Genomic DNA, 16,904 nt, shown 5'->3' with positions numbered 1-16,904 from the left:
TGAGCCGCACAGGCGCCCCTAGGACTTTTTAAAACAGAATCATAAGATAATAACATCTAAGTATATATAGAAGCATCAAATTTCGGTTAATAGATACCCACCCTGGAAACATGAACCTCAGCCTTAGCTCAGTAGTGCCTCCATCTTCTTCATCTGCTATTTTGTAGACGCCTTTGGCTTACAGATATGACTGGCTGTATGCATCACAAGAGTATTGCGTTAATGACTTATTTGTCTTACCTATAAAGACAGCATAAAATCCTTCTGCTAGTCCACGCTGTCTGTCATTCACAACTTCAGCCCTTATGACTCATTACTCTTTCCTCTGAATCTTGCTTTCCTTAAATGGAACTTGCTAATTCCATCTCTCTTTCTCTCTCTCTCTCTCTCTCTCTCTCTCTCACTCATATTCATGCTGTTACAACTAGGAAAAAGCTTTGCCTCTATAGTGATCTGCCTCCGCCTCTCACATCTTGCCTTCCTCATGAAGACTTCCCTAAATCACTCCCCATTCTCCCATCTCTGCCTTCCCCTCTAGGGATCTCCACTTTGAACTTGGCGCAAGTCAGTTTGTCTCCATTCTGTGGGGCAAATGTTCCCTCCCTGTTATCTGCTCCCGTCAGCAACACTTCAATTACTCAGCCCCAGAAGCTAACTTCCAACAATGACAACAATTTAAAATATGGATTGTCTCGGCCAGAAATCAGTCAGCCTGCCATTTCCAGGAGTAAACCCCTTCCTGGTGCTCAGACTTGTGAGGACTGGCTACACAGCAGTGGATGCCCCACAGACCAGACAGTGAGCGCTGCACTTGCAGGAAGGCAGCGATGGGAGAGCCCACCGAGGCAGGCTCGGAAGAATGGGGACCAGTCTGTTTCAATGAAATAACAGTGGGAATGTGCTCTGCAAGGAGTCTGCCTTCCCGTGCATCTTCTCTCAACGCTGAGGACGCTGAACTGCACGAACTAGTGCCATAACTTCAAGTTCACACAGGGGGTGGATGAGATTTAAGAGAGAATATGATTGTACTGAGAGGTGCCCAGCACAGCCCTGGTACAGAGTCAGCACTCAGAAGATGTTCGCTGTGGAGTGTGGTGAGCAAAGACCAGGAGGTGGGTACGGGGTGAGAGCGCGGAGCAGTGTGCCTCCGAGGAAGGAGGAGTTGGGACTGGGTCCTTTAAGGCATTCTCCTTGACTTGTTTTCCCCCGGCTGCTTGCAGGACAAGTTGAGGAAGCAGGAAGAAAGAAACACTGACCATGGTCACAAATTTAACCCAGTGGCCTCTAATCAGGAAAATGAGCTTGGTGTGTCGGGTGGAAGTTGTTCACAGTGTTTGTGGGACGAGAATGCAGAGCGCTCGCACACCGAGCTTTGAAAGCAGGAACTTCGCCCTATAAAGCAGAAGAGTGGGTTTTTTTTCTTCGCTTGTGGTTTTGCATAGCAAATGTGTGACAATCATCTCTACTTATAGACCAACTGAGATGTCAGGCATCGAAGAGTGAGTGTGGCCTGGATTTCTGTCCCCTCTCCGTCAGCCCTTTCATTTTACTCTTATCGTGCTTTCCAGAAACTTTGCCTGCTGGGAGAATCGTTGTGACAATTTCCCGTGTTGTCAGATAGCTCCACAGAATTCAGTTTCTGAGAACCAGCCAGAGGCATGCAGTGACATTGCATAATCCCTCCTCTGAAGCCGGAGATATTAGCCGGAGAGCTCACGGGAGCTGTTTCACACCAGCATGAAAGGAGCAGAGATCATGGATGGAGCACCCAGGGTGAGTGATGGGGGCTCTTTGGATGGGCGGTTCACAAAGCAACCCGTTATGGCTAAAGACAATAACCGACTTTACTTCCAAGTTTCTAATGAAGTCGAAGGGTGAATACCAGTAACATGTAAGTTTGAGATGGAACAGTTTAATAGAAGTCTCCGTGTGGAAAAGCTGTGTGCTCTAAAGCCCCTGACCAGTTGGATTCAGAGATGGATGAAAATGACTTCCTCGCAGAAAGCAGTTTGTGGGTCTGATAACACAATCCATCCCTTTGGGTCCACTCACCTTCTTGCCAACTTCACAAGCAAGAAGCGAGTCTCGGCCTCCGAGCTCACCCTGACCTCTCCTCTCTCTGGAGCCTCAGATGCTTAGTGTCACGCCCAGGTTGATTCTGTGCTCCTTCCCCAGAGCAGAGTCCAGATCTGGCCCTTAGCCTCCCATGCTCCTACAGGGGGCATTCTGCATGCTGTTTCCCGGTAATTTTGTACTGATCCGTGTGAGTGAGGCTCAGGTCTGTGGCATGTATCAAAAAAGTTTCGCTATCTAGAAAGTTGTCATGGCTGCTTAAAAAGAAAATTAGCTCAGACAGAAAGAAACTAAAGCTCAGGATTATCTTGCTAGACCTTTTCTAAACCTTAAGTTGTACAGGAAAGAAAATGAAACAGTTACTAAATGGGAAACTTGTTTGTATGAAGTAAATATATGCTATTGATTGTTAAAGTAATAATAATGGATGTCACTAGTGGAATTTACCGCCGAGTAGCCTGTGACGCCTCTTTTATGGCTTGTGTATAAATATCTAAGCTACGCTAGAATTTTGTACCCACACTGTTTCTTTGAAAAATGTTTAAACCATTGGAACACTGCGGGGGGGGGGGGAGTAATTCAGTAACCCCCTGTGTATCTTTCACCTAGATTCACTGATTCTTGGCACTTTGTCACATTTGTCTGCATCTATTTGTGTATATTATACACACACACACACACACACACACACTTTGTTGTTGCTGTTGTTAAACCACCTGAAAACAAACTGTAAGCATAATGAGCCTTCACCCCTAAAAACAGCAACATGTGTCTCCTAAAAACAAGGACATTCTTCCACACAACCCCAATGTGATCCCACACAAGAAAATTTAACGTCGACTTAATAATGTCCTTCTAAACACTCAATCCGCATAAAGGCAGTAAGTACTAGGGCAGGAACTCACGTCTTCAACTCCTAGTCTAGAGGCCGCCTCAGCTCAGGGTTTCTCGGGTCCCCCTACAGAATGGTCAATGCCCATGTCAGATACAACACTTTTTAAAAGGCTTTATGCAAATAGGAGCAGTAACTGAACCATTGTCGGGCTTCTTGCCTTTTACAATTAACAATACATACCAGAGTTCTGTGTATGTGAGCACAATTGATCTCCTTGATTATCGCTAATTGCTGTTTTATTAAATGGTCACACACTGCTGTCAGGGGTCATCCTCTGTAAGTGGTTCTCAGCTTTGGCACATTTCACTTTGAGGCACCTTCATGTTCAACCAAGGGCACCCCGGAGCCCCTCTCATACCTTGAAGGTGGGCTGAGGACAGCAGGTGGCGACCACCAATTGCTCTGTCACGCTGTCCCGTCCGTGGCGCTGTTGCTTTTTGTCACCCGACAGTTTCATGTCGGTAGAGCATTCACCTTTGTGTAGTTGTGTGCTTTTCATTGGGTTTTCCCTGACATCTTATAAACCAAGAGAAAATGGAAAAATAAACATGATGATGTTAGTGACGGGACATGCTGGGCTCCCGCGGCGCGGTTGCAACAGACATTGAAGCCGTCACATGTGGCCAAGTAGCCAGGCTAACACCTCATTTGTTGGCTTACTGGACTGTAGCTGATTGATTCCATGTCCAACTCCATTCAAGAAAGTCAAGTCTAAAAGACCAGGTGTATAAGTGATTTTATTATATGTAAACCTTTGTTTCGGATTTTGGGTAGTTTGAAAAAGTGCCTTGTTTAGGAAAATGGAGTCTGCGTGTACTTTAGTGATGCAATCCCATTTGTTACAAAATGCGTTGACTTCTGAATATGCACGTGTGTGTGCCCACGTGTGCACACGAATGCACACCATTAGAAGTGATGTTGAAATTAGCATCTTTGTCTCACTCGGGGTAAATGTCTAGGAACTGACGGAGGATTAGAGAGTCAGAGAAGCATGGTATTTGTTTTCCTTCACTTTCCAAGAATGTCTGAAATCTGATTCTATTTTGTTATTTTTAATTTTTTTTTATAGTTTATAATGTTTATTTTTAAGAGAGAGAGAGCTTGCGCATGCACCCGCGCAAGTGGGGGAGGGGCAGAGAGGGGGTCAGAGGGTCCCAGGTGGGCTCCGCACTGACAGCAGAGAGCCTGATGCGGGGCTCCAGTTCACAAACCTCAAGAGCATGACCTGAGCCGAAGTCAGATGCTTAACCAACTGAGCCCCCCTGAAATTCTATTTTAAACCTACTTTCTCAAAGTATTTTCTGTACAACCTATACTTTCTCTTTTGTAAATACGGCTGTATGCTCACTTGCTTTTCTGAGGGAGTTTTCAAACAAGTGTCTTTCCCCTCGTTACTGAAGAGAATTTATCAAAATAATATTTATGTTTTAAGCATATTTACATATTCTCAGGTATTGTTAACAGTCCGGATTCAGTCTCAGTTAAAGAGCAAATGTCCTTTAGCCGTCGTGCATCCCAGCTCTGGGGGGAGTGGTCCTAGAGCCCTTCCGGCGGGGGGTCACAGTAAAGACTTAGAGGTAGAATCATCACCGACAGACCCAACGGCGATCGATGCGTCTGCTGGCGCAGCCTCCGCGGACTTCAGGGCTCCTGGGCAAGAGCGCTCAGGACCTCAGGGCCTTGTTTGTGGGCGGGAAGAAATCGCAGGCTCTCTTCGTGCCTTTAGCACCTCTGGGAGCAAGACATCTTAACTCAGTCCTTGTGGAAGAAGGACAAGTGGGATTGTGTGCAGAGAACTCACCAAGGCCACAAGGTGTGCCTGACCCCCTCCCCACAACCCCCACCACACTGCCTGCCCCTTCCCCCACCTTGGGACGTTTATCTAGGGGGCCGGGTCCTGTGGGTCCTCCCCACCAGCATCTTCCACACCCACTCGCTCACTCGCTTGCACGCTTGCCTCTCTGGACCGCCCACCCAAGTCACCTCCCACACCCTCCCTGGTCTTTCTCATTCTCCGTCTCGTCTTCACTTATCAACTTCATTTATCAACGGCTGAAATCATCTTTCTCAATTGTCCCCTTTATCATCACGTGTCTTCCCCTCTGGAGAGTCAGCCCCACCAGGGACAGAGCTGGCCTTTCTCATTCAGTGCTGCGTCTCTGGGGCTACGGCAGCGCCTGCACTTAGTAGGTGCTCAGCAAACACTTGGAGTGTGTGTGAATGAATGGGAGGTTACAGAGAGTGCAGACGGAGCTCTTGCGACATCACCCCGCCCTGCCACAAGGTCAGGCACGGCACTTCCTAGTTGTCACAGCACTGGGAACCGAGGCTGCCCCTGACTCTAAGCTCCCTAACCCCTACCTGGCCCCAACCTGAGCCACTCAGCCTAGATTCTTGAGAACCAACTCCCTTCCTGCTCCCATGGTCAGATGTTGCCTTATATCTGAACCTTTGCAGTTGAGGTCAAGGTCACAAGGACCTGTGGCCTCCCTCTAACCTTGCCCAGCAGCTCCATCCCTTCACCTGCCTCACAAGACAAAAGAGCCCAGACACAACAGCCAGCTGGAAAACACAATTCACTGCCCATTGTTTAGCCGTCCTTCCAGCACGTAGCTATTGGGCCCTGCGGTTCAGATGATCAACACATCGCTGATATTTGAGTGCAGTCAGGAAGTCGGTAAATGCGTAAATGGACACAATGATTTCAGGTGGTGATAACCGCCATGAAGAAAATAAAACAAGGCGATCTGATAGAGGTGATGGACAGAAAGGGCCTCTCTGGAGACCTGAATGAAGACAGAAGCAGTCAGGGCAGAGGAAATAGCAAATGCAAAAGCCCTGTGGTGGGAATTAATTCAGCATGTGGAGTAGCCATAAGAAGGCCAGTGTCGTTGGAGCACAGGGACCGAGAGAGAGAGTGAGCAGAAATGAGAGCGGAGGGGTAAGCGGGACTCTGTTCCCATAGGACTTTGTCAGTCCCGGAAGAACGCCGAAGTGCATTCTAACTGCAAAGGAAGCCACTGGCCTATTTAAAGCAGGGGATGACATGGTCTGGCTTATGTTTTAAGAGATCACTCAGCTGCTACAACAGAGGGTCTGTGGGCAAGGAGCAGAAGCAGTGCGATGTCAGGAGACCTGGGCGCGCGGCCTCTCTTTCCGTGTTAGATGCTGCCATGCTGTTCTCAATGGACACGGGCGAGCATTGCTTGCCCCTCTTTTCAAAAAGGAAAAGAAAAAAGAAACTTTTGACATTTGAGACTGTCAGGAGATGTGAACAGAAAGAATAGTAAATAAAGGTGTAAATGGTTTTGTTGAACTACGTGCGCTATACACCTTCGGTCTTTTTTTTTTTTTTTTTTGGAAAGTGATGTTTGTTTTCTACCAACCCTATTTCCATTTTCCGTTGAGACAATATACCTTTCATTCGTCCCACAAATATCGAGTGGCTGCTCTGTGCCAGGCACCGTTCTAAATGCCACAGAGAACACAGTGTCTAGGTCCCTATCTCAATAAAATAAACTGTCATTTTAATTAATAGAAATGTAATATAAAAAGCATAATATATAATATAATATAAAAACATTATATTATCACTTCTGTTTAAAAACTTTTATTTTCTTAACGTTTTAATTGCTGTAGAGCTCACTACTAAAAAAAAGCTAAGCAGACCACCATCACGACCCCCAAAGTCACCAGGCTAGGCAAAGGAAAGTGGCCTACATGATGATCAAATGGGGAAGCAGCCGTAGAAACAGAACGTGGTCATTTTGGAAATAGAATGACTAAGGGAGGAAATGACAAGTCCCTGGAGAGGAAATAACTTCAAAGGAGGAAGGTAGGAGGCTGGTAACAAAAATATGCCGTACAAGTGATATTCGACTACCCCAGCATGAGCTGTAAAAAAGGGGAAATAAGCAGCTCAGGAGCCCTTTCCAAATGCATTGCTCATAAGCCATCTGTGTATTGGATTGGAGGAGGACCCCGGTGTCCACACCATGAGAACAGTCAGCGCCAAGAAGGCAGTGTGCCCCGTACCTGGGTCAGCAGCTCAGTTTATAAGTTACTGAATGTACAGAATTGTTCTTGTTTTCTTTAAAGCGTTGCTTCTCCTGAGAATCAAGAGTGGCTTTTGTGACACACCTGTTACAGGCAGTCTGTCCTCTGGGGAGGAGAAAACGCCAGGAAAGCGATGATAAGGCAGCAGGAGCCGTTCTCCCGTGGACACGTTTGCCCTCTGGTTAACAAAAAGTACAAAGGGCTTTGTGCGATGTTCGCTTCGGGTTCAGAATTTAAACTCGCCCCGAGGTTGAAAGAGCATAGAGTCAGTTACAGATAGTGAGTACTTGAACTTGCTTCTTGACTACACACGTTGCCCCAGGTGAGGGGATCCACGAGCATTGTGAGATCATGGCCGGTCACACATACCTATCTCTAACGTTGCATGTGGTCTCCCAGGTAAGACTTTTTTTTTAATTATAAATTCTTTTTTTTAGGTTTATTTACTTTGAGAGAGAGAGAGCATGTGTGCATACGTATGGGAGCAAGTCGGGGAGGGGCAGAGAGGCAGGGGAGAGAGAGAATCCCCAGCAGGCCCCCACACTGTCAGTATGGAGCCCAATGTGGGGCTCGAACTCACACACTGTGACATCTTGACCTGAGCTGAAACCAGGAGTGGGATACTTAACCAGCTGAGTAAGACTTTTCATGGGTTTATCTGTAGCCCATTATTGACAACAACATGAATAAGCCCAGTGAGCCAGAATAGATTCATACCAGCAGAATGGGTGGACAAGAGCTTGATGTAACAGGTGGCTCCTTGCTTTGCTGACACCCCTAAAAATGACCCCAAGGAACGGAGAATTTGGTGAACAGGCATGAACCTTCACTTATTTTTCTGTGATCCATTAAATGGTTTGGACCAGCTTTGAATCCTTCCTGATCAATCAGATGGAAACAAAAAGTGGCGCCTTGCAGGGCCCTTGACTGTTGGCATATAAGATTATTTCAGGTGTGGTCCACAGAGAACATATTTCTAGTGTTGGCTGTGTATTTTATTTTTTAATGTTTCTTTAATTTTGAGAGACAGAGAAAGAGAGTGAGTGGGAGAGGGGCACAGAGGGAGGGGACAAAGGATCTCTGCAGTGACACACAGAGCCCAACATGGGGCTTGAACTCATGAACTGTCAGATCATGACCTGAGCTGAAGTCACATGCTTAACCCACTGAGCCACTTAGGCGCCCCTAGGTAATGCATTTTAATGTGCATTGGAAAAAACTAAGAGGGGCACCTGGGTGGTTCAGTCAGTTGAGTGTCCAACTCTTTTTTTTTTTTTTTTTAGTTTAATTATTTATTTTGAGAGGGTTGGGGAGAGCGTGTGAGCTGAGGAGGGGCAGAGACAGAGGGAGAAAGAGAGAGAATCCCAAGCTGACTCCAATGCAGGGCTCAATCTCACAAACTGCAAGACCATGACCAGAGCCGAAATCAAAATCCAGACACTTAACTGACCGAGCCCCTCAGGCACCCACCAACTCTTGATTTCGGCTCAGCTCACGATCTCACGGTTATGAGATCAAGCCCCGCATCAGGCTCTGAGCTGAGTGTGGAGCCTGCTTGAGATTCTCTGTCTCTCTGCCCTTCTCCTGCTCGCACGCCCCTTCTCTCTCTAAAATAAGATTAAAAATATTTTCAAAAATAATAATAATTGTCAAATTAATGAAGCACTAATAGTGCATTCTAGCAAGGTCCCCATGAATAGGGGAAGTATATTCAAACATGTTGATCCAGTTAAGACCCAAGCCTATTGGAAAACCACAGTATTCAGACATCAGGGAAGAAAATATTTCATTTCCATGGAGTGGCTTTGGAATTTTTTTCTGGCCACAGTCTCTTCCTCAAAGTCTCACAAGTAGCCACGGAAGTCCTGTGACGAGTGGCTTCTTCATCTGAACCATCAGGATGAATTCAAGGCTGGTGAAAGTTCCACGTTCCCATGGAGAAATCACTTAACCCTTGTGCTCATTCATAGCTGCTGCCATCATCCAGGGCCGTTTTCCTGGGTGTTAGGAAGACAAGGAACCGTTCTTTAAGTTTTTCTTTTTCGCTCATCTAACTTCTCATTCCCAAGGTCACCAGGGCTATTCCCTTCTTTGTCCTCGGTGCCTGTAGATAAACCCACCACAATGGTTATTTGCACCCAGAAGGATGGGAGGGAACCATGGAGCAGACCAAGGGAATGCGTTGGGTGGCCGGCCCCTTCCACACCCAGGGCTGTCGGGTCCAGCCCAGATCTGCTTGCAGAACAGCTGTAGAAAGAGCACTGTTCACGCACAAGTGTCTTAGCCCCCACCTGTCGGCACTCCGAGACAAACTCCTGCGGAAGACCTTCCCTTTGCAAGCGGCTTCTGCCGTGTTTTCCAGGACGTGGAATGATCACCTTTAAAAATAATCTCTTTAAAGGATCAAGATGAAAGGGAACGTGAGTATCTGAGTTTCTCTCTACTGACATCCATTTCTTGCAACTGCCCAACTGCCTGGGCCTCTTACTATGCGAAGGGGTCCGTTACTTGTTATTTCAAATGTTCCCCCTAAGTTAAGGAAGCCCGGAATGATGTCCCTCCAATAACGATCAGAGTAATTGAAAGGTACTCTGTGTCCCGTGTTTTGAAACCAAAAAGAGAGAATTTATATTTTGTTTAAAAAGCTGTATTCTGCTCAGTTAATTTTTTTTAAGTTTATGTGTTCCTCTAAATGTAAAAGTAGGGGCTCCTGGGGGGCTCAGTCGGTTAAGCGTCCGACTTCGGCTCAGGTCATGATCTTATGGTTCGTGGGTTCGAGCCCTGCGTCGGGCTCTGTGCTCACAGCTCAGAGCCTGGAGCCTGCTTCAGATTCTGTGTCTCCCTCTCTCTCTGACCCTCCCCTGCTCATGCTGTGTGTCTCTCTCTCTCTCTCAGAAATAAATAAAACATTAAAAAAAATTTTTTAATCTAAAAGTAATTGAAGGAGGGAGGCTGTTTCAGTATCTCACTTTCAGTTAAATGACTTCGGATCCCTTTGTCCACATTCTGGAGACTTTTCATTCGAGAACTTGTCCGCTTTTACAGAGGCTTTGCTGGAGCAGACGCTCACGGGTGCCCCAGCCTCTCTAGTGACCGACAGCAGCTTTTCCTCAGCCTTCTCTCCTTTACCCGCTTTGCTGAGTCTTTAAAAACCAGCTCCAAAAGACACAACTCTTCTCCATGTTGCAGGATGATGTAAGAAATTACTTAGCTGTCACTTCATTAAAAAAAAAAAAAAGCCTAAATATTTCCGAGACCGGAATGCGGATTATTGAACCAGAGCCGCCTCAGGCTCTACAGCACCGCAGACGAGTTCTCTCACTGCATCAGGCACGACAGAATAACTGGACCCCGTTGCAAATCTCAGGGCAAGTTCTGATTATGAAATGCACCATTTTGCCATCTTCCTGACCCTTCGTTCCCTAAGCCTGGCAGAACTGTACTCGGTTCTGTACCTGGTGGCAATGTGCTGCTGTGCAAAGCTGCTGAAATCCATGAGGGAAAAGAAAAGTTAAGGCAACGGCTTCTTTCTTGAACAACTCTTTCAAAGAGAGATTCCTTTTTTTTTAAGTTCATTTATTTATTTTGAGAGGGAGAGAGAGAGAGAGAGAGAGAGCACAAGCAGGGGAAGGCGAGAGAGAGAGAGAGAGAGAGAGAGGGAGGGAGAGAGAATCCCAAGCAGGCTCTATGCTGTCAGTGCAGAGCCCAACACGGGGCTCGATCCCACAAACTGTGAGATTGTGACCTGAGCCAAAACCAAGAGTTGGATGCTTAACAGTCTGAACCACCCAGGTGTCCCCAAAGGGCGATTCTTTAAGAGGAAGGAAAAGGAAGGCGGACAAATGGAAGACAGGAAACGAGAGGGAAAGAGAGGAGATGGGAGGCGAGGAGAGAAAAGGAAGGAGGTGGTCCCATCTCAAGAGCACCTCAGTAGACAGCCCCGTGGGGAAAGAGGCAGCAGCAGGTTTTCCTCACCGCCCCTCCCACCCCCCACCCCCCCGCGAACATTCCAGGCTCGCAACACCCGCCCCAAGCATCTTGTCACAGCTCTTCCCAGTTTCCTCCGTTGGGAGTGTGACCGTGTGTGGCAAGCTGCTTTCCGCCCCAGCGAAAACACGTACATGCTTTACAAAATTCTAACTGTACCGAGGAGTGTGGACTGAACGCATGTTTCCCTTTAGTCCCAAACCTCTATAATCTCCTGGGCTCTGGTTCCCCTGGCCAGAGGGAAAGCCCCAACCCACATGTCATCTTCCAGAAAGATGCTATGCCCATAACAACATAAATGGGGACATACCATATGCACAGTTTGTCGCCCTGATTAAATTAAGGCTGTATTTTTGGAGATTGTTTCATTTCAACTCATATAAACTCTACTTTATTCTTGTTAATGGCCGTATTTTATTCCATTATAAAAGCATATCATTATGTACCAGTATTTACATTTAAGCTATTTCCTAAATTGTTTTTTAAGTTTATTTATCTTGAGAGACCGATGGTTAGCAGGGGAGGGGCAGAGAGAGAGAGAGAGAGAGAGGGAGAAAGAGAATCCCAAGCAGGCTCCATGCTGTCAGCGTGGAGCCCGATGTGGGGCTCTATCTCACAAACCGTGAGATCATGACCTGAGCGGAAATCAAGAGCCGGACGCTTTAAGGACTGAGCCACCCTGGTGCCCCTAACTGTTTTCTGAATTCTTAGGGCAGGATCTAATTCTGATAAATGGCCACACAACTTGCACAACTGAGTTAAAATGTATTTATCGGTTTACCATTCCTCTCCCCCGGGCACACACTGTCATTCACTCATCTATGAAAATGCTCATGCCATCTTGCAGCTGAGTCAGTGCCAAGCTCTGCAGTTTGTGGGCCAAAAGGACAGACTCCAGGGTCACAACCATCTGTGTTCCATTCTCGGTTCTGTTCCCTGCTCTCTGAGCAACCTCAGGCTACTCAGTCACCCTCTCTGTGCCTTAGTTTTCTCATCTCTCAAACACGAGACTAATCACTGTCCCTGCTTCATGCAATGGTGGATATCAGGGGAGATAATCAAGGCTAATTACTTCCTGCGGCGCCTGGCGCAGAAGTTCATAAAGTGTGAGCTCTCCTCATCTGTGAGCCATTGACTAAATCATAAACCATGAACAATAACACGATGCCTGACTTAACAGGCATCCAGAAGATTAAAGGGGAGGGGGCACCTGGGTGGCTTAGTCAGTGGTTAAGCATCCAACTTCAGCTCAGGGCCTGACCTCATGGTCCGCAAGTTCAAGCCCCGGGCTGGGCTCTGTGCTGACAGCTCGGAGCCTGGAGCCTGCTTCGGACTCCGTGTCTCCCTCTTTCTCTGCCCCTCTCCTGCTCACACGCTCTCTCTCCTTCGAAAATAAATAAACAAACAAACAGAAAAAAAAGAAGATGAAGAAGAAGAAAGAGATTAAAGGGGATCTTTCTTCTCTTTGATTGATTACAGGAAGTTACTATTAGCTGACATACACCATGTGTGAGAAAGCTGCACTGCTGTGCGGGGTTTACAAACAGGGAATCCTTTCCAGGCCACCTTTGCTGTAGCTCCTTAAAAGCACTTCTCCCCTCTCTGGTCTGGCCAGAAGTTAGACACAGAATGCTGTTGCCCGTCCATGCCTCTTGCAGAGATTTTGTCTCTTCCTCAGGGTTGTCCTTCCTCTTTCTTCCCTTTTTGGAGAGTGTGGGTGGGAAAACAGAGGTGGTAAGGGGATTTTGCCTACGCTCTTGGAAACTTTTTTTTTTTTAACATAATGTGCTTTTAAAAATAATGGAAAATAAACAGGCACAAACCAACCCACAGCACCGTTCTCTCTGCTTTGATCTCTCCAAGCCTAGCTGTATATTTACATCGAATGAAATACTTCCTGTTCATCCGAGAGACGCTTGTCACTAACAAGGATCAAAGGGCTCTCTCTGCTCTGGGTCAACTTCTGAGGTTCCGAGTCTGGCTTCAGCTGCCCTGTAAAGATGTATGAGAGAAGCTTTCACTGGTCTGACAGTCAAAGCTCCTACATCCAGGGAAAGCCTTTGTGAACTTCAGGGATTCATATTTGCCATATGTCAAAGGCTTTGAAATATTTACACTGTATGCTTTTTTTAAAAAAACTGTGGTTTATGTATTATTATTCTCTCATGATCCTCAGAGGGGAAGTAGGAACGATTCTGCCACCTTCTCCTAAAGTTAAGAATTCTTGGAAACAAGTCATGGAATCTATGAGAAAGAAGCTAAAATGCTCAACGTGGGCATTTTTCAAAGAAGGAATTTAGTAGAAGACAGGTGCCCGTCTCATTAGTAAAGAGGTTCTATGATGTTGTCAGAGCCGGGGTCCTGCCTCACGTGCCATCTCTATCGTTGTCTGGGGCACTTACTTATTACTTCCTGCTGTGAGCTGGTGACCTTGGGGTACGGTTTATGCTCCCAAGGAAACGGTGATATTCTGGCCACTTTGAAGGAAACCATCTCGGGGTCTGTTGCATCCCCAGCTACGAACTTTTTAATTTTAGAAATACAAGAGTCCAGAGGGTGGGGATAGCGTGTGTATCAGCTGTGATGCTGATCTGACCCTTGTGAAGGGGGGCAGGGGGGAGGAGCAAGCAGGGAAGGGCAGAGAGAGTCTCCAGTCATGACCAGCTGGTACACAGTCTTGGCCATAACATAACGGGGCCGGGTAGATGGGGGGCGACTCAGGGCAGATCACCTGTTAAGCGGAGCCCTGCACTGAGTCAAAATGCTCTAGCCTCCTGCCCATGAACTTTGGGTTTGCAAAGGAAAACAGCGTGGGGTGTCTATGACCCCAGCAGTGGGCTGGACCCAGCAGGAGAGCACGTCGCGTGGCCCAAGAAGTTATATTCTAAAATCTGTGTGAGCGTGTGCCACCGTCTCCAGCACGGGGCCAGCCTCGCTCACATCCACTACTGCCCTGCGCCTGTAATCAGGTGAGCTTGCTGCCGCCAAGGGATTTCTTTTAAGCAGCTTCCTCTGCAAGGACATGCTTTTAGACTTTAGCAGATCAGAGCAAGAGGTTAACTTGGACTTGGAGGGGCTGTGCGTCAAGCTGGCCGGGCCGGCTGAGGAATCCGGCAGACTTGAGTCGAAATCCCCACACTGCCGCTGGCTGCTGTGGGACCTTAGGCAGGCCATGTGATCTCTCCTAGGCTCAGGCACATAACGCTCTCCGAAGACAGCATCTCCCAGGGTCCCCTGTCCGCTCTAGCGTTCTGTTTCGGCAGCTTCGCTCTTTCAAGTGAACTAAAGAAAATAAAGATGGAAAGTAAAGCAGAAAGGCGAGCTGGGCTCTTGCAGGGTCGCGAGCTGTGTCCACCTTCCTGATCCAGAGAGTGATGATCGGTGGAGAAGCATAGAAATGAAGCTTCAGGGGCGCCTGGGGGGCTCAGTCGGTTGAGCGTCCGACTTCGGCTCAGGTCATGATCTCACAGTTCGTGGGTTTGAGTCCCCCGTCGGGCTCTGTGCTGACAGCTCAGAGCCTGAGCTGCTTCAGATTCTGTGTCTCCCTCTCTCTCTCTGCCCCTTCCCTGTTCATGCTTACTCGCTCTCTCTCTCTCTCTTTCTCTCTCAAAAAATAAGTAAACATTAAAAAAAAGAAAAAAGAAATGAAGCTTCAGCAGGTGGCTCCTGACGGGCTCATCTCATCTGGTTCTGCCTAGACCGGTGGCTGCTGCTGGCTCCCAGTGCCACTGCAGAAGACGGAAAGTACGAGAACCAGCGGTCTCTGCTTCTTCCCTTCCCTGCTGCATCCTCTTCCCTCCTCCCTTCGCCGGCACTTATGCTCCTGCCCTTTTTTCTTTTTTAATTTTCTGATGGTTATTTATTTTTGAGATAGAGAAAAAGAGCACATGAGTGGGGAGGGGCAGAGCGAGGGAGACACAGAATTGGAAGCAGGCTCCAGGCTCTGAGCTGTCAGCACAGAGCCTGACATGGGGCTCGAACCCACGAACCGTGAGATCATGACCTGAGCCGAAGTCGGACGCTTAACTGACTGAGCCGCCCAGGCGCCCCATCCTGCCCTGTTTTCAAGACTCGCCTCAAAGATTGCCTGCGATCCTTCACCACCTCCTCCCTACAGCTATCCTAAATCCAGCCTGCACCCCATCTCCCACCTGGACTGGGCGATTGGCTTCGATGAGCCCCTCTGGCCTCCCCGTAGCCCCCCACCAATCCCTTCCACCCAGCTACCAGATATAAACATCAGTCAGTATAGAATCAAGCCCCAGATCCCTTGTTTACTTCTCTCCAGCCAGCCTGGTCATCTTTCAGTTCCTCCGGCTCATCACTCACTTCACACACACACCACACACACACACTCCGTCACTCCAGCCCTCACACATTTCTCTTCCCCTGCCTGGATGATCTTGATCTGACTAATTCGTACTCACCCCCAGAGCACGCCCCCTTCTCCTTACACCAATATTTCTCACAACTTCCTGTATTTTCCCTCATTGCCCTTAAGAGAAGTAGAAACCCTATACTGATTTCTGTGAAAATCTGATGGGAGCTTATCTCCGCTACTAGGACCTACATTGGCGTCAGATCAGGCACTGTTTGTTCACTGCTCTGTCCCCAGCAGAGCACTGGGCACGTAGTCAATGCTTAACACAGTCTTCGGGAACGAATGAATGAATGCATGCATAAGTGAGTGAATGAATGCATGCATGAACAACATCCCAGATTTCTCCAGTTGGAGCTGGTTACCCCCACAGCTCATTGCTGACTCCACACAGATTCACACATTGCACCGGCAGCTGTATGAAGGTCTCCCAGAAAGGCAATCCCAGTCTTTGCTTTTGCTTCTCTCTCCCAAGTGCATGTTCTGTTTTCCTGCCCCTCTTCCAGCTGTTATACGAAGAAGGGCATTTGCGAGAAATGCCCTTTTTGGAAATTAGTCAGGAGGGGCACCTGGGTGGCTTAGTCGGTTAAGCGTCCGACTTTCGCTTAGGTCATGATCTCACGGTTCGTGGGTTCGAGCCCCGCGTCGGGCTCTGTGCTGACTGCCAGCTCAGAGCCTGGAGCCTGTTTCAGTCTGTGACTCCCTCTCTCTCTGACCCTCCCCTGCTCACGCTGTCTCTCTCTCTCTCTCCCCCCTAGAAATAAAAAAAAAAAATTAAAAAAAAAAAAGGAAATTAGTCAGGAATATTTCTTCCACGGCATGCAAACTCTAACTCCCAGTGTGCCCGCGGGGAACAAAAACATAAACATATGTCCTCCTTAAAAAAAAAAAAAAAAAAATTAAAAAAAAAAAAGGAAATTAGTCAGGAATATTTCTTCCACGGCATGCAAACTCTAACTCCCAGTGTGCCCGCGGGGAACAAAAACATAAACATATGTCCTCCTTCATCTCTTAACTATCTATGCACACATTTCCAAAGTCACACCCTATTTAAAAAATACCCTGTGAGTGGCCTCGGAGATGATCGCAATTGTTGTTAGGTTGTCTCGTGGTGAGCTGCCGGCTGCTTCCATGTGTTCTCTGTAAAGAGCTTAATACAGCGCCAGGAACATGGGTGCGCGGTGAGTGTTTGCTGCTGCTGTTTCTTCTTCCCCCCACGCTGAGCCAAGTCTGGCTTGCCCTGAGTGGATCCTTTCTTCAGCGTGCCTAGAACGTCAGCATCTCAGTCCTGCATGGATGCAGAAGGAGGAGGCTAGCCTTATGTGGGTGGCCAGGGACACCTCGGCGGAAGGTGACTTAGACTAGGGACAGCCTCTGCAGGAGGTGGCTTTTGAGCGGAGACCTGAAGGAGGAGCCAGTCACACAAAGATCTGGCAGAAGCATGTTCTGGGCAAGAGGAATAGCAAGAGCAAAGGTCCTGAGGTGGACGTAAGCTTAGTGCATCTGGGAAAAGTA

At 47.7% G+C, this 16,904-nt stretch overlaps 1 protein-coding gene across 3 annotated transcripts in view; it reads left to right on the top strand.

Moving 5' to 3' along the window:
* The first annotated feature begins 706 nt into the window (after nucleotides 1-706).
* The window catches only part of CASS4 (Cas scaffold protein family member 4), a 36,906-nt gene continuing 20,708 nt past the window's right edge, over nucleotides 707-16,904 (top strand). The window contains exons 1-2 of one of the 3 annotated variants that reach the window (XM_039236875.1): nucleotides 707-1,112; nucleotides 1,569-1,773. In XM_039236875.1, the coding sequence (XP_039092806.1) occupies nucleotides 1,738-1,773 (36 nt within the window). In that variant the 5' untranslated portion in view covers nucleotides 707-1,112; nucleotides 1,569-1,737. The remainder of the gene's footprint in view (nucleotides 1,113-1,568; nucleotides 1,774-16,904) is intronic. The other 2 variants (XM_039236874.1, XM_039236873.1) reach the window with 2 other exon arrangements.

This window comes from Hyaena hyaena, unplaced genomic scaffold, assembly GCF_003009895.1.
Source record: "Hyaena hyaena isolate Hyena2069 unplaced genomic scaffold, ASM300989v1 scaffold_119, whole genome shotgun sequence".
Classification (NCBI taxonomy): Eukaryota; Metazoa; Chordata; class Mammalia; order Carnivora; family Hyaenidae; genus Hyaena; species Hyaena hyaena.
This window is presented reverse-complemented; position numbering and strand designations above follow the sequence as displayed.